Source organism: Lathyrus oleraceus, chromosome 4 (genome assembly GCF_024323335.1).
Source record: "Lathyrus oleraceus cultivar Zhongwan6 chromosome 4, CAAS_Psat_ZW6_1.0, whole genome shotgun sequence".
In the NCBI taxonomy this organism is placed as follows: domain Eukaryota; kingdom Viridiplantae; phylum Streptophyta; class Magnoliopsida; order Fabales; family Fabaceae; genus Lathyrus; species Lathyrus oleraceus.
The window spans coordinates 396,138,582-396,159,942 of record NC_066582.1 but is presented as its reverse complement, the minus strand read 5'-3'; the positions used below and the strand labels follow the sequence as shown (position 1 = coordinate 396,159,942).

General features: G+C 33.2%; 2 protein-coding genes across 2 annotated transcripts; one reads left to right on the top strand and one right to left on the bottom strand.

The window, feature by feature from the left end:
- The first annotated feature begins 2,490 nt into the window (after positions 1-2,490).
- Positions 2,491-5,421, top strand: LOC127075650 (WAT1-related protein At5g07050). The gene is made up of 7 exons (XM_051017103.1): positions 2,491-2,779; positions 2,880-2,942; positions 3,050-3,166; positions 3,504-3,756; positions 3,848-4,009; positions 4,516-4,667; positions 4,847-5,421. The coding sequence occupies exons 1-7, from the start codon at positions 2,583-2,585 to the stop codon at positions 5,109-5,111; spliced, it is 1,209 nt and encodes a 402-aa protein (XP_050873060.1). The 5' UTR covers positions 2,491-2,582; the 3' UTR covers positions 5,112-5,421.
- A 540-nt stretch (positions 5,422-5,961) lies between these two features.
- Positions 5,962-19,466, bottom strand: LOC127075649 (65-kDa microtubule-associated protein 5). The gene is made up of 11 exons (XM_051017102.1): positions 19,187-19,466; positions 17,652-17,855; positions 16,689-16,934; positions 16,371-16,586; positions 15,461-15,616; positions 15,220-15,379; positions 14,869-15,020; positions 13,559-13,646; positions 12,366-12,439; positions 12,213-12,287; positions 5,962-6,691 (listed from the first exon to the last, which is right to left on the bottom strand). Exons 1-11 carry the CDS (start codon positions 19,253-19,255, stop codon positions 6,428-6,430), a joined length of 1,704 nt encoding a protein of 567 aa, XP_050873059.1. The 5' UTR covers positions 19,256-19,466; the 3' UTR covers positions 5,962-6,427.
- Between the last annotated feature and the right edge of the window lie 1,895 nt (positions 19,467-21,361).

Here is a 21,361-nt window from a genome sequence, read left to right as displayed (position 1 = left end):
TCCTAACATGTTGGACCTTATGATGATAGCAAGTTGTTGAAGATTGGATACATGATATCCAGGGCCAGCCTTGAGCAAGGGCAAGACGGCCCTTAGCCCAAGACCTCTAAATTAAGGGGCCTCGGTTTATTTTTAAAAAAATAAAATATATATTTAATATTATATTAAATAAATTATAAAAAATGGAACACAAACATGTATTTGTCATTGGCCAAGCGATAGCAAATTGATTTTTAAACATGGTGGTAAAGGTTGTGGGTTTAATCCTCCTTTTTATTTACTGTTAATGATTTAAATTATTTAAGGTTTTTTTATTATTCTGATAAATGTTAATGATTTAAACTATTTAAAGATGAATAGAAAACATAAAAGGTAAAATGAAATTAAAGATTTTATGATTTTTCTTTCATTTTTAATCATTAATTCTTTTTATTTTGTAATTGTTAATTTCTCTTCTTATTTTTAATTTTATTTAATAATTATTTAATGATCTTTTGGAAACACTAAAATATAAAGATTTAGTTGATGAATTTACTTCAAAAAAATATTTAGAGAAAGAACCTTTTTTATTTATTAGAAATTTTAGGATGTATGAAATGTTTTTTTATAGTTTAAATAAGAATTTGAGTTTTTTTTTTTGCTTCACTTGGTTAATATATAATTTTATTTATTTTCAATTTAGGCATATCTTTTAAATTAGAACATCGTCTTCAGATTGATTGAGTTGGTCCTGGATAGTGACACGTGTGATTATATTTAATTTATTTAATTTTTTAAATTATTATCATTAGTATAAAATATATTTTAAACTTTATTTTGTTATCTAAGACTTCTATTATATCTAGCTTCTAATCTCAATTTGATAATTTTCACTTATGACTATATCAACATTGATCCTAATACTGTTTATATTATTTATTTTGACTTATAAAAAGATTTTCTAAAATTCAAGTTGGAGGGGAAAGTAGTTATAATTAATGTCGATGTTGACCAATATAAAGATTTGATAGAGAAATTAATACAATAACATCTTTTTATTTGACGAATATAAAATTATTCTTTTTTAAAAAAAAATATATAATTTTTTATTATTTATCATGAACCTCTAAAAAGTCAAAACCGACTCCGATAATATCATCTCCAATTGTTGTCTAATAATAGACATCATCATTACCAATGGTGTCTTATGTGGTAAATGAATGCACCTCCATAGAAGAGAGGCACAATTGTTGGCATTCCCACTATATGTATAGTTTCATCAAGTTGTTCTTGATGATGATAATGGCCATTCCATGTTACAAAGGTTCTTTGTAGAACCACGTGCATATGTCGTAACATAGTCAATGGAATTTCTCAAAGGTATTGGGAGAGTTTCTCGTTGGGCGTGTCAAGTTTATTGTCAACAACATGTGAAGGTTAGTTGGAGATCAGCTTTTGACTCTCAACATAAATTCTCTTTATCTAAGTGATTGTAGTGAAGAAAGAAATTTGTCTCAAGTTAAAGGTTCCTTAACTACTCTAGAATAAATGAATATGGACAAACTCATCACTTGAATATGGACAACATTTTTCGATCCATTAAATTCTTAAGTGGGATATTTTAAAAAATGGATTTATTGATTCAAAGTTAGAACATGACAATAAAATAAACTTGTTCGATTCCATTAAAATTATGGAAAGCAATGTTCTCCCGTAAAGAAGATACATTCTTGCAAATGAAACAATATGCGTTCTTTTTTTATAAAAAAAAATATTCTTTACAAATTCACTTTATATTAATATCTATTAAAAAAATACATTGTCAATCAACCAAATATTATCGATTCATTCAAAATAAATCTTGTTTAATCATAATTATATACATCAATTTTCTTAATCAATTTTTACTTATATTTAAGATTTGGGAATATCTCTATAACTTATTAGACAAACACTAACTATCACTACTCTACTAACTATTTTTCTGTACAAATTATGTTAATCTTTTTTCATTTCATTATATTTTAAATTTTTTAAGGGATCTAGATCGTCTGCAATTCTCACGAAAAAGATCAAATAACAAACATTAAAGAGAAAGATGCATGGAATAGATGAATCGTCATTTCTGTCAAAGATATACGATTCGTTCTTCATCACATCTTTCACTGTTAAAATCTAATCAAACAATAATATGCACGAAACGCGTTAAAATCTAATCAAACAATAATATGCACGAAACGCAGAATGACATGCGAGCGGTTTTTACCGCCCATTTTATAAAAGGACGCCATATGAAAAGCTTGCTCCACCTCTTCACTAATTCAATGTACATTTCTAATAACCACAATTAAATATATGCATTGTCGAGTTGCCCCATATATATTCCAATAATCCACCAAAATATTGCCAAACCCACTATAGGAGCCAAATTTAATGCAAATTATACGTGTACATTCATATGACGTAACCAACCAAATTCCATGTTGGTATAAATAATTGAACCCTCCCCATGCAACTTCTTAGGAAGAAACACAAAACCTTCTTTCAAGTGTTCTTCCTCTTTTCTCAACACTTTCCCCTCACAGGAAAAAAAAAACCAAAAAATGGCCACTGAAAAATCAAATTCCTATGAGAATTTTAAACACTACATTGCTATGATATGCTTACAATTTGGTTATGCTGGTATGAATATTATCACTAAGGTTTCCCTTAACCAAGGCATGAGTCACTACGTCCTCGTCGTTTATCGCCACGCTTTCGCAACCGCTTCTATAGCTCCATTTGCACTTATGTTTGAAAGGTTCATATACTTGATATCATAAATCAATAAACATATTAAAACACAAAGTCACATTTTTAATGTAAATTAATGCTAACTCTCATAGTTTTTCATTTTCCAGGAAAGGTCAACCTAAGATAACATTCAGAATTTTCATCCAAATTTTCATCCTAGCTCTTCTTGGGTTAGTCTCCTCTAGCTAAAACTGCGAAGCTACTATGCATTTTTCTTGTTATGAAAGCTACATATATATACTAAAAATGTGATTATTGTATTTGATTAACAAAACAGGCCAGTGATTGATCAAAATTTCTATTATGCTGGGTTGAAACTCACATCTCCAACTTTCTCTTGCGCAATGAGCAACGTGCTTCCAGCCATGACCTTTGTCATGGCAGTTTTATGCAGGTAAATTTACTCACTAAATTAAGAATTTTTTTAAGCCAATATTATATAACATAATTAAGAATCACATATTCGAACTCAAATCACCACGTTTAACGGTTCAAATATACCATATTCCCCGTTGTTACCGTTTGACGGTTAAAATATTGAATATATAATCTCATATTCAAACTCAGGTCACCAGCTAAAATATTAATGATCTTTCTCGTGCGGATGTGAGTTTTTAACTAGTTTTAGTCAAGAAAACACCTGGTTTAGCAGTTAATTTATCTATACTAGGGTTTATTTTTTATTCTCTTCTCTTTGAGATTTTCTGATTTTTGTTATGAAATATGAAAAGGATGGAGAAGATAAACATAAAGCAAGTTCGATGCCAAGCAAAGATATTCGGAACGATAATGACAGTGGCAGGTGCAATGCTAATGACATTATACAAAGGACCAATAGTGGAGATGATATGGGCCAAACATAAACATCCTCAAAATGAAACACATGAAACAACCACCACAGGTTCTTCAGAAAGAGATTGGATATTAGGTTGCACTTTCCTTATCATTGCCACTTTTGCTTGGGCTTGTCTCTTTGTTTTGCAAGTAAGTCATTATAATTTAATAAAGCATAGGTGCACTAATTAATTAACTTTCTCACATGATTAATAAACTTATGGTACAAATAATTGGGCAGGCAAAAGTTATTGAAACGTATAAGCATCATCAACTGAGTCTCACTTCACTTATGTGTTTCATTGGTACTCTTCAAGCTATTGCTGTTACCTTTGTGGCTGAGCATAATCTTTCTGTATGGAGGATTGGTTGGGATATGAGTTTACTTGCTGCTGCCTATGCTGTAAGAATCTACCATATATTTCAATTTTATTTTAACACAATTTCAATGTCAACAAAAGCTTTACACCGGGAACATGCTAGGTCGAGCCGAGGTTTGCTTAAATAAATCAAACCTATTTTAAAAAATTAATGTCCGGTGGTCTGACTTATTACTTGTCAAAAGCTTTATTCTATCGTATGATCCGACCTACTAGACGATTCTAAGTTTATTTAAGCAGGGAGTCATCTAAAGTTTTTGAAGGTTCTATGTATGTTAGCAACGATTCAATCATGATAAAATCTTCAGAGACTCTATTTAACCATAGTCGGTGACAAAAAAATTATGAGGCCCTATTAGTTACGATTTAACCGTGATTAATTTTGGGTCATGTGCAGTAGTCTGTTTTGCACGTCTTCAAAGACGGCTCTAACTAAAGTAGAAATATGAGAAATTAAAAAGTAATTTAAACCTTGTAATTCTCGGTAATAATTATTTTTTTTCTTATAATTTATTTTATTTTTTGTTAGGGAATTGTGACCTCAAGCTTAGCATACTTTGTGCAAGGGCTGGTGATTAGGAAGAAAGGGCCTGTATTTGCAACTGCCTTTAGTCCACTTATGATGATCATTGTTGCAGTCATGGGATCCTTTATCCTTGCAGAACAGATATATTTTGGAGGGTAATTTTTAGTGTCCACTTATCATTTTCTTAATTATATAACTGATTATGAACTTTTTTAATCAGAGTAAAAGTATACTCTTCAATATTATTCTAATTTGTATTGATGTTGTCATCATTCATATGGATAAAGCTAAGTGACTAACTAAATAATTTTTGTTTTGGCCTTTGTGGGTGCAGTGTGATTGGGGCCATCTTGATTGTTATAGGTTTATACTCTGTTCTATGGGGAAAGCATAAGGAAGAAACAGAAAGAAAAATAGAAAATGATATTCCTTTGCCTATAAAAGGTGTTCAAATTGGTGGAACTTCGGGGCCAGTGATTGCTGACATAGATCAAGTGAAAAATGGTCAAGTTGGAGATACTAACAACATGCTTTCGTCACTTGCAATAACCATGCCTACTAAAGTGCCTGCTACTAATAATAATGTTAACCAACAATAAATTGCTTGAGAAATATGGATTATGATTAGGAATGTCATTAACTTCGCACAAATTTGGAATCACGGTATGTTTGACGGAGTCATGATAACCTGTGTTCTTGTTGAAACTCTTATGTATGGTTTTTACAAAATTATGATGATTCACTGATACTCGCTATGAATCCAGACATGCACTTCATCCCCCATTTTGTCCCTTTTAGCAAATTTTCCTTCCCCGTCCCGTTGTATTTGAGCAAATATATAATTTTGTAACAAAATTCCAACTAATCCATGTAGAAAAGGGAATCATAAAACTTTTCTATCTCTATCTATTTTCTTTCTCTATCTTTTTTTTTCTTCATTCTTATTGGTATAGATGTTGTGGAATTTGTTGTCAAAAATAAGTTTTGGGATTTCTTTTTTTCATTCTATTTTATATTGTTAATGAAACCTGATTCAGATTCCACTAAGCTAATAATGACTTGTGTTTTCTACTATTGATGTGTGTAAAACCATGTTACTTTGTTTGAGAATCTTGCATCAAGTGTGTGCTTCATTCTATTATTGATCTTATATTTAACAATTCTAAAGTCAAGTGGAGTAATTGTTCTAAACTTTAATTGTATTGTTTGTATTTGCAGTCACAGTCGTACTTTATTCCAATTGCATGAATTTATCTCCAAATAATGCAACATTAACAAAAACAAAAAACCAGCAATATTTTTTTATTGATATCTTTATAACATACTTTGTTATGCAATATATTGTGCAATACGTTAAGAAGATGTCTTTATACAATGTATCTAACATTTCCATATACTTCTTGAAGATATATTAGTTGCTCAAAACAAAAGAATCCAAAACAAAATAAATATCATACTAAAACAATATTAACCCTAATAGCTCAACAAATTACAATGATTCATCATCCAAATAGCATATAGTTCATCAAATTATCATCCAAAACCTAATAGAATTATTAATTAAATTGAAAAAATCTCTTTATCAAATGTTTTACTCAGTAGCAAACTTCCGCTCCAATTCTAGAAAAGTTTAAAACTACATACCTATTCAAACCACTACAGTGGAAGAGTGAGGATGAGTTTTCTCAAATTTATTTCTATTAGCCCACAGTTTATATGACATTTCTGTGTCGAGCCTACAACAAGTATTGTCATCTGTCATGTAAGAATTCACAATCAACCCCCCATGTTAAAATCAATCTCTATTTGTAGAGAGCAAAGCTTTCGTATAAAGCTCCAAAAGGAAACACAGCTTCTAGAATAAGCACATTTACATAGAAAACTGATTTACATGTCTCTAACTTGAGAGGCAGCTTTAACTGTCCCTTGAAGCAGAATCGTCTTTCGGAAGAGCAACATAGTTAACTGGAATTATGTTATTCATTCTGCCACTTTCTCTACGATCCTTTGCGCCCGAGGTTCCATAACGGCTTGAAGGTGTTTGCACTCGGCGCCCAGTTGGTGTCCCAGCTATGGTGTTGGCATGAGTACTCTGGCTTAGAGGCTTCTTTGTTGCAGATTTTGAACCAAACATTGCTTCTTGCTCTACAGAAAGTTGTTCAGTAAGCCGCTTCTGCTCCTGTTAAAAAATCAGAATAAATAGTTGGGCAATCGAAAGTTTTAAGCTTACAAAAACAATCAATTAATCATCCAAATTAAATCATGTGACAAAAATACTATAAAGATTTGATTTATTTGAAAAGTGGTATATGACATTTTTCAACTGTTTCTTTCATGTAAGTTACAAATTATATTTTAAAATTTCAATTCACTCCTAGTTTCTGTTTCCATTTTAAAATAACAATCATTTCAATATCCTCAATCAACTCAATTGAACTGGCCTCATTGGCACAAATGATTTTTCATTCTGCGAGATACATCATTATTTAACTGGACGGTGTTAGGTTGAGGAGTTATAAGTGGTGTATTTCAAAAACTATGGATCAAAAGGATGATACAATTTTATAAAGGAGGAATCAAATGCAAAGATTGTCAATATTTATAAGGAGTAAAGCTATATTTAACCTTCAAAACATATTTCTGTGTCATTTTGTTCATTTCATAATATTAGTAATGCATAACATGAAATGGAAATAATCATCAATTGGCTGGAAATTATTCTGTCTCTGCATAACATGAGCATTAAAGAAAATGCACTTGATTATAGACAATGTTCAAATAAATTTGCCAATTGTTGGTGCAAAGGTAGAATGAAAGATGAATATTCTATTAAGAGAATGACGGCTACAAAACATGATAAAAGTTACAATGATTGTCACCCTATTTATAAGCTAAAACTAGGGTTACTAGAATAGGATAAAATACTAAAATACCCTCTAACAAACTTAGGGGCTAAGAAAATAATATAATTAATAAATATGAATTACTTCTAATACCATCCCTTAATTCATATTCCATCAAAGCTTGTAACACCAATTTCATCCCTTAATCTGAGGAATTGATCAGTCTTGATAGCTTTCGTCAGAACATCTGCCAACTGTTTCTGAGTGCTGCAGTGTACAACTTCTAACACTCCCCTCTGAACTTGATGTCTCAGAAAATGATACTTGGTCTCAATGTGCTTGCTTCTCCCATGCAACACTGGGTTTCTGGCAAGATTGATTGCAGACTTGTTGTCAATCATCAGCTTCAGAGGTTTGTTTACTTTAATCTTCAGATCCTGCAATAGATTCAGAATCCACACAGCTTGGCATGCAGTAACAGCACCTGCAATGTATTCAGCTTCACAAGTTGACAATGCCACAACAGGTTGCTTCTTGGAACACCAAGAAATGGGACCTCCCAGAAATTTGAATAAGTACCCAGACGTACTTCTTCTGTCAACTCTGTCTCCACACCAATCAGAATCTGAATAACTCAGAAGTTCTGACTCATCCTTTCTTCCAGAAGGAAATAATACTCCATACTTTAGAGTTCCCTTGATATACCTCAGAATCCTGACAGCAGCTTGGTAATGGGACCACTTAGGTTTACTCATGAACCTACTAACCATTCCAACTGAATAGCAAATATCAGGTCTGGTATTGCACAAATACCTCAGAGAACCAACCAGCTGTTTGAAGGTTGTAGCATCCACATCCTTTCCATCAGAGTCAGAGTCCAGTTTCTGATTTGTATCAAAAGGTGTGACAGCAATCTTACAATTCTTCAGTTCAAATCTTTTCAGAAGTTCTAATTCATACTTGAGCTGATGCAAAATAATACCTTTCTCAGAGTATCTGAATTCCATCCCTAGAAAGTATGTCATTTTGCCTAGATCAGTCATTTCGAATTCATTCATCAGAACTTTCTTGAACTTGGCTATCTCCTGTTCAGAACTTCCAGTCAGCAGTATATCATCAACATATAAACATACCAGAGTCATATTTCCTTCAGAAGTATGCTGAACATAGACACCGTACTCCATCTCACATTTCTGAAAGCCTTGCTTCTTGAAAAATGAATCAATCTTCTGATTCCAAGCTCTAGGCGCTTGTTTCAATCCATATAGAGCTTTGTATAATCTGTACACCATCCCTTCCTGATTCTTTTTCACAAATCCAGGAGGTTGTGACACGTAAACTTCTTCTTCTAATGGACCGTTCAGAAATGCAGATTTTACATCTAAATGCATCAGAGGCCAATTCCTGTTAGCAGCTATTGCAATCACCATTCTGATTGTTTCATGTCTTGCTACAGGTGCAAACACTTCAGAGTAATCCAACCCAGGTTTCTGTAGAAATCCTCTAGCTACCAACCTTGCTTTATGTTTGCCAATTGAACCATCTGGCTTTAACTTCTGCTTGAAAATCCATCTGACGCTGATGGCTTTTTTGTCTTTTGGAAGTTCTGTCAGCTTCCAAGTCTTGTTTCTCTCTATAGCATCAAGTTCTTCTTTCATGGCCTTCAGCCAGAGCTTCTGCTTAAGAGCCTCTTCTGTACTTATGGGTTCAGAGTCTACTAACATGGCACACTGAATAACTTCTCCTTCAGAGTCTACTTCAGTGTCTTGCAGCATGTCAAACTCTGCATATCTTCTGGGGATGTTTCTGATTCTTTGTGGTCTCTGAAATTGTTCAGACTCTTGAGCTTCAGAGTTTCTAGCTTCAGATGGTTGACTTCCTCCAGAGCTTTGACCATCTTCAGGGGCTGGCATATTTCCAGAGTCTGAATTGCCACCAGAATCTGGATTACCATCAGAGTCTGGGTCATCAGAGTCTGGATCATCAGAGTCACCTTCATCTTCTGAGTCTTCTCCAGATTCAGAATCACTATCAGAATCAGAATCAATGTCAGAGTTTACTCCAACTTCAGAAATTCTTAACTCTGACTTTTCTTCAGAAGTTCTAACATCAGAATCAGATTGAGACTTATCCCAATTCCAAACTTCTGATTCCTTCACAATCACATCTCTGCTGAATTCAATTTTATTGGTTTCTGGACAATAGAGCTTGTATGCACCTGTACTGTGGTACCCTATCAGAATCATCACTTTGCTTCTATCATCCAGCTTCTGTCTTCTGGCTTCTGGAACATGTTTATAGCAAACAGAACCAAACACCTTCAGATGACTAACACTTTGCTTATCTCCAGTCCACTTCTGTATTGGAACTATTTTCTTCAACTTCTTCGTAGGACATCGGTTGAGTACATACGTTGCAGTGGCAACAGCTTCTCCCCAGAGCTTCTGAGGAAGCTTCTTCTCCTTTAGCATGCTTCTCACCATATCAAGCAAAGTGCGGTTTCTTTTTTCCGCAAGACCATTGTGTTGAGGGGTATAAGGAGCAGTAACCTCATGCTCAATTCCATTCTCCTCACAGAACTTCTGGAACTCTTTGGAGTTATACTCACCTCCACCGTCAGTTCTAAGAATCTTCAACTTCTGACCACTCTGATTCTCAGCCTTCATTCTGAACTTCTTGAATTCATCAAACACCTCGTGTTTAAATTTAATAAGGGATACCCATGTCATTCTTGTGAATTCATCAACAAATAACACAAAGTATTTATTCCCTCCAATCGATGCTACTGGAAATGGACCACACACATCAGAATGTACAACTCCCAAGGCATGTTTTGCTCTTGGAGCAATTTCTGACGCAAATGGCAATCGTGGTTGTTTTCCTTCCATGCAAACTTTGCATGACTTTTCAGGCTTCTTAATTGCAGGAATTCCATGTACCAACTTCTTTGAATTCAAATGTTTTAAGCTTCTGAAATTCAAATGACCAAATCTTCTGTGCCACAGCTCACTCTCCTTCTCAGCACTTGTTGCACTAAGACATTCTGAGTCTGCAGTTCTGACATTCACCTTGAATGTTCTATTCCTTCCCTGTTCTAACTCCATAATCAACTTCTGATTGCAGTCATACAGCTTCAGAAGATTGTCCTTCATGGTAACTGAAAAACTTTTCTCAATTAATTGTCCCACACTCATAAGATTGCTTCTGATGCCAGGTACATACCACACGTTCTGAATCAATGCTGTTTTCCCATTGTTCAGAATCACTCTGACATTTCCCATACCTTCTGCATTAAGATATTTGTCATCAGCACATCTGATCTTTGTCCTCTTTTCAGAGTCAAAGTCAACCAGCCATTTCTTGTTTCCAGTAAGATGATTTGAACAGCCAGTGTCCATATACCACCAGTCTATCAGATCCATATCATCAGATTCAGAGGCCATCAATAGCACAGATTCGTCATCAGAACTTCTGGCTATATTTGCTTCTTCTGATTTTCTCTCCTTGTTTGACCAACAGTCTCTAGCAAAATGACCAAACTTCTTACAGCAGTAACATTGGATTTTCTTCTTGTCATACTTCTCTTTTCCCTTCTGAGCATTCTTTTGTCTATCAGAGGTTGAGCTTTCTGACTTCTGACCACCATCAGATCTTCTCTTGGCTTCTGACTGCTTCTGATACCTCCTATCAGAAGTTGCTTTCAGAGCCTGCTGCTCTACTTCCCTTTCAGAAGTTCTCTCAGTTAAACGCAACTCTTGCGCTTCTAGACTGCTCTGCAGCTCTTCAATTCTCATGGTGCTCAGATCTTTGGAATGTTCTATTGCTACCACAATGTAATCAAATTGACAGGTAAGGGATCTCAATACCTTCTCCATGATTGTTTCTTCAGAAAGAGTTTCTCCACACGCTTTCATCTCATTAGTGATCAGAATCACTCTGGAGATGTATTCAGAAACTTTCTCATTATTCTTCATGTTGAGATTCTCATATTACTTTCTCAAGGACTGAAGCTTCACCTTCTTCACTGATGCGTCACCACCATAACATCTAATCAGTGTGTCCCACGCAGCCTTTGCTGTCGTTGAATCTGCAATCTTCTCAAACACATTTACATCAACACATTGATGAATGAAGAACAATGCTTTCTGATCCTTTTTCTTTACTTCCTTCTGCGCGTTTTTCTGTTCATCCGTCGCATCTGCTGCTACCGGAACATAACCATCAGTGACAAGATCTAGAACATCTTGAGCACCGAACAGTACACGCATTTGGATCATCCAACGATTCCAGTTTTTACCGTCAAATACTGGAAGTTTGGTGTTCATGTTGCCGTTTCCGTTCATCTTTCTACCTTGCACAGTACACTCAGATTTCTCACACAGTGTTTCCCAACCCACAGAATTAAAATTCTGATCAGATTTTGTTCAAGATTCAACACGAATCTAAGAATTAAAATCAAACACACAAGACCTCACGTTCACTCGTGTTTCCCAATGAATCTGAACCGGAGCTTTAGATACCAATTGTTGGTGCAAAGGTAGAATGAAAGATGAATATTCTATTAAGAGAATGACGGCTACAAAACATGATAAAAGTTACAATGATTGTCACCCTATTTATAAGCTAAAACTAGGGTTACTAGAATAGGATAAAATACTAAAATACCCTCTAACAAACTTAGGGGCTAAGAAAATAATATAATTAATAAATATGAATTACTTCTAATACCAATAAGCCAAAACAAGATCAACATGGATTAATTTTCATTCCCAATAGAGTTTTAGTTCAATGATATAGAAGTAAGATTTAAGAGAAGAACAAAAGAGGGAGTAAAGATACTATGACTGTGAGTCATACCCGAGATTTCCGCTTCTCTTCTTCTCTCAATTGCCGCTGTACATTGTATTCGTCCAAGCTTTGCAGCAATGGAACCTGAAATAAATGTGAGTTGGAACCTGACTAATCTTTCCTCATATTACAGACAATAATATAAAATATAGGCACCATCACCTTTTCATATAAGAAAGGAATTCCTTTTTCCGTCTCCCATGCCTTCACTTTTGCAGTCAAATTCTCTACCATAGCTTCTTAGTAAAATATTTGAAGGATGGTTAGTGTTAAACCAATGAGGAAACTAGCAGCAAGTTACAAGCTAGAGCTTTGTACTTAAATATGTTTTTTCTCAAAGAGCATAATTTTCAGGCTATGAGAAACAAGAGTGATTACTGAATCATGCTAATCTGCCAACTTTAGAACATAGACTAAAGTTTTGATTGAATTCACTTCTTTCAAAATTAGATAGTCCAACAACACCATTAAATTATAAATATTTTTACTACCAAGATCCCATATGAAAAGCTCTTTGTTAGTCAGTCAGTCACTGCTAGACACTTCTAAAGGCCTATTTATAGGTCACAGATTTAGTATCTACTCACAAACAGAAAACATTTGTGACCTCGCCTAGTTAAGATTTCTCAGAAAGATAAAGATAATAGCAGTAAAATAATATATTTTGACGTAGTTGTCTAGCATCCCAATTTTAAGCTATAGCTATGTTTTGCTAGTTAACCTAAGGTTTGTACTCCCAAGAGCTTTTCATTTATTAAACACCATCTCAAATACTCATTTGTCAGATATAAGTCGATATTCCTATGCCTTCTTTCGCAAAAAAAGTAAGGCGGTTAACAGAAATGTTTTAAAAATTGAACCAAATTGGAGGGCTCAACCTGCTGACCTAGAAATTGGCCAGTTTGCCAGTTGGACGTTGGTTCAATCGTGTTCAAATCGTAAATGTGGTGTCAACCAGTTTCTATTTTTGCAACTTGTATTTATTTATTTTACTTTACTAATACTTACTACAATTTTATAGTTAAACCATAACTTGGAGGTCTCACTGGTCCAATTTTGAAAATATTGAGTACCGATATCACAATCAAACTATATATGGTCATACTTAAATTACTTCTATAAAATTATGAAGAGTTGCTATTCACTCAAGCTTGTCCACAGCCTACTCTGGTCTACTATCTCGGTGTGTTCTAAATACCATTAACATCTTAATAGCGTTCTGATCCAAGCACATGCAGCAACTAGTTCAGAGGTTTCCCTTAACATGAAGTCGTAAATATCTACCGTAATCATCAAAATTCTAGATCAACAAAAACTTATACAAATGTGAAATTTAAAATAAAATAATGACTCACATTGAATCTTGCTGACAAGAATCCGTGCTTTCTCTGCACGCTTCAAATTTTTATGTGCTCCTCTTACTGCACTATATCGATTTTCATCCTGGTATGAGAGTGAAAATGACAAATTGTTTATATTTAGTTATGTTTCTGAATATAGATCTACTAGATATAATAAAAACAATAGCAAATTTATCAAACAATTTTAATTGATCAGCAGAACATAAAACATTTGTTTTTGCTTAAATGACAATTCATCAACCTGAAATTTGGTGACATTATTCCAAAATTCAACACTTTATGTTCAGGGGTGAAAGAAAGAAACAACAAGGAAAAAGTTTCATTCCACCCTACAACAACGTATTTTGTGCAAACAAGAGATTTGCATAATGCTTTCACCATCTTTAAGAATTGATGTACTTACTAAATAACATTTTTAGACTCTTATTCATATAAAATCCAAAAGTATATTTTATTTTATTAGTTAGAATTGATGTACTAACTTCTGATATTAATATCAAACTACACAAATAACTTGGTATAGCTGTCGGTAAGATTTATGATTTTTTATCAGTTAGAATTGATGTACTAACTTCTGATATTAATATCAAACTACACAAATAACTTGGTATAGCTGTCAGTAACATTTATGATTTCATTTTTAACATAATGCAAAATAACCAAAGTAGAGAATGTATAAACTCTAATACTCTTTTATGCACCAATCACCATGGACATGGTGAGATACCATTACCCCATTTACAAAGTACACAATCAAGATATATAAGCAAACTCAACTACATATTGTTCAGAATAATCAAATTGCTTAAATAGAGAACCCATATGATGTTATACTATCCGCATGCATATGTTACGTGCAAACTGTCGATGATCAATTGTCCTGAACACAAAATTTATGAGTGAATGCATGAAAATAAATGATTTTGTATCTCCGACACCCTACCCAATGCTAAAAATCAACTTTATTTAGACCAGGGGCCCACAACTTGTGAGTATCTAAGTGTAGATTATAATGTAAAGGCTCGTAAGTTGTGAATAATTAAATATTAAAAAGGAAAAGCAAATAAACTGAAATTGAATTACAACTAAGCTATTGTAACCTGTGTGGCATATGAAACTCATTAGTTTCCCTTATGACAACAACAAGCTAAATACATGAGTTGAAACAATCGTAAAAACATTTGAATGTATAAATATGATAAAATAACATCTAGTGTACTCTATGGTGATAAATTGCAATTGCATCAATTTATGGTTTATTTAAGAATAAAACTATTAGAAATAAACTTACTAATGGTATCTACCTTTTCATATTCATCTAACCACTTTTCCTCCTCGGATGCAAATTTCCACTTCTCCACCCTATCTAAGATATCTCTTCTGCTTAGAGCTTGCTCTTTGGCCATTTTGATTTGATCATCCATGCTTTGAAGCAATTCAGACATATCAATATTACCTGCAAAGCCATTAAAGCTTATTAAATGAAAATCAAAACTAAGAGAAGACATTATGGATCCACATATAAGTCTGTAACAACAGCTCCACATGGTATTTAAGAGGGGGGAAAAGGAAACTAAAGGTACATTTGTTGTAAGTAGCCATATTAGTATTTCAAGAAAACAAGTTTATTAATACTTTAGGCATAGTTTATATACCAGATTCTATGCGGCTGGTCAGAATCTGTCTAGCAGCTTCACTATCTACATCCATATGAACTCCTCTGTAAATTTCTTCAAGTTCATTCTGTCTTTTAAACACTAACTCCTTCATCTTACTGGCTTTCAAAACATTTAAGCGCTGAACTTCAACCTCAACCTACATTAATATAGATAATCAAGCCACTAAAATTCAAACTACGCAACTAAAACTGCAAGTTCAAATCATCGAAGGTTTCACCTGCTTAATGACATCAGCAGAAAGGCATCCTCGGATTGACACTTCATCAACCGATGCCGAAATTAATCTAGTAACATGGCTAAAGGCTTTTTGCTCATCAATTGGCATCTCCATGAGATCCCATAACTCTACCAAAAACTTGGTATGTTCTTGTACCTGCAAGAAAGTAAAATTATATTCATGAATCTTCAAGAACCTGTTGGAAAAGAGTGCTCCATCAATAAAAAAACTATACATGCAATCCATCCTCACGCCATATTAGAAAAAGAAGCAAACTCATCCCATTGACAAAAAGACTCGTTTCATGGGTAAAGAAAAGAACCTGTTGGTAAAGAAAAGAACCTGTTGGAAAAGAGTGCTCCATCAATAAAAATAAAAATAAAAACTATACATGCAAACCATCTTCACACCGTATTAGAAAATGAAGCAAATTCATCCCATTGACAAAAAGACTCGTTTCATGGGTAAAGAAAAGAAAATGCATGACCTACGTTTCACTAATTGCGCCTTAAACTTTTTTTAACAGAAATTTTAACCTTATATTTAATAAAAATTGAGTTTTACTGACCAATACGCTTTCTTTTTACTTCAGAATAACCTTATTCCAAATTCCAATAGCATACAGAGCAGGATATTAGAAAACAAAATAATTAGGAAAGCTGAAAGAAAATAAGAGACTTAGTATCAAAAGATGCTGCAACTCAATGCAAGAAATGAACGAGTTGACTAGTGTGCTTATAGCCATTTAACACTAAACTGCAACTCTTGGTAAAGCTTTTACAGCGATAATTTGCTGTATCGGATGACATGATATGTATTACTTGCAATGACAACAGTGAGACACATACATATACATGCAGCCGCAGGTATGACTTCATTCGCAGTATTTCACTAGATCAGAAAAGGTCACCTTTTGTAGCCTTTGTTGCTTTTCCTGCTTTAATGAATGAACAACCCCAGTTAATGTAGCAAGAGTGTCATTGCTAATGCTTAGCGGTGCACCATTTGATGAATCACTCAAGCTTGGGTGGACTTCATTTAAAGTCTTCTTAAAATCAACTGACATTACTGCTGAAAGCTCGCTAATAATACTGATGTGATTCCTCACTTTCAGCTGGCGCAATATCTAATTGGAGAAAAGGAAGCAACAATAAGCTAACAATTAAAAGGAACCAAAAACATATTGAAGTGCCAATTTTATGTGACTGTGTTGTGAATTTGGTAACACCTTTTCATTTTGAAGTTCATCGAGATGCAATTTGAGTTCCCCCAATTTCTTTGTTGTTAGATCACACTGATCAAGATCTTGATCCGTGACATCTTTGGACTGTCCAGAGCCTGCTATTTCAGCACATATCTGAGAAATTTGGGACTTTATTTTTAAAAATTCCTTGACTCTCTCATCCTTCTTTGACCTCAAGTCCTCTAAGACAGGTCTGATGTTAGCTAGTTGCTGCTTCAGAGTGCCCTTTCCCTGTCAAATGTAGCACAGAGTTAGTTGACATTTATCTACCAAATTCAATTAGCAAAGTTCTAATTGTGCAAAGGATCAAACATGAGATTTGGAAATCCTCAAACAGGTGTAGTTATTAACACACAGAAATAGAAGGAAAAATTAATTATAAAATTTGTTAATGATTACAGTTTTAAAAATTCATAGATTGAAACACAATATTAGAGAAGGATGAAAAAAAAATGCACCTGTAAAAATGCACCTGTAATTTTACATGTTAAAATCATGTTTTGATTTGCTAAAAAGATTTCAAGTGTTGGCAAAAAAATCCAACTTTGGAAAGTTTGAGGTTCCATTCCTAATGTTTTTATTTTGGGTGAATCACCATAATAGTTACTGAAATTGTCGATAATATTAGTAATCTTATGAAGTTGTGGTCAATTTAACCCTTGAAATGGTCACAAAATGCCTAATAGGGTCGAAGGTATTTAACTAATCTTTCAAAGTCAATCAATTTGGTCCTTGAACTTGACACAAAATGACTAATATGATCAAAGATATTCAATTTGAGAAACAATTTTGAAATATTGTTAATTTCAGTGATCAATGCAACAGGGATTCAGGGACTAGGTCAGGGATTCACTATATTTTTGTAGAAATCTAATGCAAAATGGTACTTAAAGATGACATGGTCATAGCAACAGCAACAGTACAAAACAGGATGTCAATGGAACATACCCGAGAGAACGACACGCAATCCCCAAAAGAAGAAGCAATATTGCTGACTTCAGATTCAGCATCAGCCAGTAACTTATTCAAGTCAGCTTTGTGCTTTCTGGTTTCCTCAACCTTTCTGTGATAAATGTCAAGGCACTCTTGCTCCAGTTGAAGCAGCATATTGTCTCTATCATTGTCACTCTCTCCAATCTCATCCCATATCATCTACAAAAAAATTTAGATCATTAACTCACCAAAGGTTTACACTCACATATCCATCAAAAACTGAGCATATTCACACCATCAAAAAAACTGAACATATCAATCACATCATGCTTGATTCTAATGTGTTTCTTTCTTTGAAAGGATACACCCTTGATCTCGTTACAGAGAGGAACCACCAAATTCTATAAAAAAACTTAAGATCAGTTTAAGAATAAAGACCAATAAGATTAATCTCTAGTACCATTCATTCAATTTAAGATAACAAATTAAAAGGGGATTATCCATGTACCCTTTTCAACTGTGTGCACAGTTTTTTAGATAAATCAAGGTACTTTAGCATGCAATTGCAAAGACTAACGAGATCCATATAAGAGATAGACATCTCCCAACAGATTCTTTTTCCAAAATGCATTGACCAAGGATTAAACTATCAACCAAATAGTTATGGGCTGTTGTTAATATCTGATAGCGTCGTGTAGCACCGATCTCCTATAATGCTATAGCAGAATAGAAGATAACGGGAAAGGCACTATTGCAAAGAATAAAAATCAGTGTGCAAAGTAAACACAAATACTCAAAAATAGAAAAATACACAATTAAAGACACCTTCGTACTTAATAATCAAAGAACCTGAAGCACATATAAATAAAACTTAAATAGAGAAGAAAAACATAACATAACTAAACTAGAAGTGGGAATAACATAACGATTGTCTGTGACTAAGAACATAATGGAATGAAAAACAGAATTCTACTGCTAAAAAGGCCCGAATTGCAATTACATCCTTAAAAAAACAAAAAATTTGAGGAATTTCGTCCCAAAACCCTAACAGCGGATGAGATACTGGTCTGGGTCACAAATGACGGCTGCTAAACTCGCTACTGTAGGCTGCAGCTCGCAGGCCAAAAGTGACGCGCCGAACCCAACAGCCACTATGTTATTCCCACTATAACACCGATATAGCGCATTATTAACAACTTAGGTTAAGGGACCTAAGTATATATCACTTGTGCACACCACATTGGCATTGTGATCGCCTTAGATTGAGTAATCATGGACATAAGAATAACTTTTGCAATGACAAAAAGAGAAAATTTATTAACACTTTACATAAACACATACATACATAATCCCCATTACTCCATTTTTCAGTACCTACAATTGGGAATTAATTACCACAAACAGTATCAAATTCATGACAGTTTAATAGAGATCCGACAAAGCATAACAATTTTTTTACAATTATTAGTCAAAAAAACAAATGAGCTGAAAAGGAAAACGCGATATAAAGAAATTGAAAAGGTTGAAGTGGATATGAATGGGCAAAGAACCTGCAATTGACGGAGGAGAGAAGCACAAGTAGTGCGAGAGGGAGAGAATGAAGGAGGTGAGGATGCCATTTTTGCGGAGAAAGAAGACGAAACGAAACCCTAGAAAAAAAGGAATCGGAAATGAAAAACGGTAACAGTTTGAAACGTTGGCGAAATTGATTGGTATTTAGTAGTATTGGTAATAATGATGAGTGAATGAAAATCCCTTGATTTGAGTTTTCTTTGAAATTGAATCATTCGAAAATTCAAAACACCGTAGAGTACTACTACTTCACATTTCACAGGCCTTTTACTCTTGGGTTTTGGCGCCAGACTCACTAACTTTAAATTATTAATTTATTAATAATTAATAATAACTTAATTAATTAATTAGTAGTTAATTTTATTATTATTATTATTTGATAAACTTACGACCTCTGCTTCTTAATGTTATTGTAAAGTTGCAGGGTGGGTAATTGAATGCACGGAAAAAATTATTATTATTTATTTATTTAGAATATGAAGAATTATATATTAAAGTTAATGTCTTTTTTGTAAGAAAACTTTTGCCTCTAAAAACTTTCACGTAATTAAAATTCTAATTTTATACTATATTTTGAAAAAAATCAACGTAGATTTTATTCAAGTTAGTCTCAACATCTCTAATTCAATAAATTACTTGCATAATTTCAAATGGTTTTTTATTTTATTTTTTTAAATTACTAATGATTCCAAGTAGTTACTACACCCCTTTTGGAGTTGTCTCCCATTTGAGAGACTAAGGATTGTTCTAATGAGTTTTAATTTTTAATTTTTAAAATCTAACTTTCTAAATAATCTTAACAAACTGTTTTTTCAAAAGAAAAAGAAAAGAAAAAAAGATTAATTGATATACATTAACGGTGTAAAGATTTTTTATACTGTTAGTTAATTACAATCATTGATTTATTTAATATGTTTGACTTTTATTTTAATCATTTAAAAAGTAATACAAACGGATGATTGTGATGCATTGACAGTATAAAACTTTTTACACTGACAGTGTATAACAATTAATCTCAAAGAAAAATTATTTGGAAAAATTTTTAAAAATGTTTTAAAGAATAGAAAATAGAAAAACATGTTTAGTAGGTTTATTTTTAAAAAGTCAAAAGATATGTAGTATTAAATTATAGGATTTTATCTGATTCTTAAAAAATTATCAATTTTTTCTATAAAAGTTATATTTTTTAGTCGTTACAAGATTATACAAAAATATTTTAGCCTCTCTTAAAATAAAATATATTTGGTTATTTTTCAAAATTTTAAATGTTTTTATGCAATCATCTTTAAATCATTATAAAAAGTTTATTTTTGAAATGAATTTGTTTCGACAAGGTTTAGAGATCCAAATTGGCAATGACTTAATTTAAATATAGAGCTTTCTAAAAACTTCAAAATGTCAAAAAGGTTGCAGACCGTCAGATCATATTCATCTATAATTATTGATAATGTCATTTGTGGGTCTATGTGCTTGCCAATATAAAGTTGATAATCCCTCAAAAGATCTATTATGAAGTTTTGATGACGACAACATCAATAGTTATGATGAAGTCGATGGTAATAGCTTTCAACCTTGATGGTGGTGATCTAACTAGAGAAATATCTCATACCTCATCAACAAAATGAGACTCAAGATTAAAGTGCTTATATGATCTAAAGTAATCTAGCAAAGAATCATGTACTCTCAAATAAAGTGTGAAAACTCGTCAAGTCGTGTATGTGTGTTTCTCTGAGTGATATGAGTTTTATAAACGTAAGGAAGTAACTTTGAAGTACTAAGACAGCTCAACCACACTATAAAATATCTTTTTCAAATGTTTTTATCTTGAAAATTATTTTCTAAGCCAAACTAAGTGATTAAGAAGTTGTTCAATCACTCTCCAAGTAATTTTTGGACTAACCAATCGATTGGTACCTTGTGTCAATGATTGGGAAAAAAAATTCTGAGTCAGCCAATCGATTGGAGCGTTAAGCCAATCAATTGGAGAATGGTCAAGCAATTAACCAAGCGATTAGGACAACGCCTTAATGACTTGCAACGACTCTATATCCAATATTAACCAAGCAATTAACTTTTACTCTCTTTATTTTCTGTTATTCAGTGTTTTATTTACGTTGCTACTTACTATTAGAATATACTAACACAACTTTAAG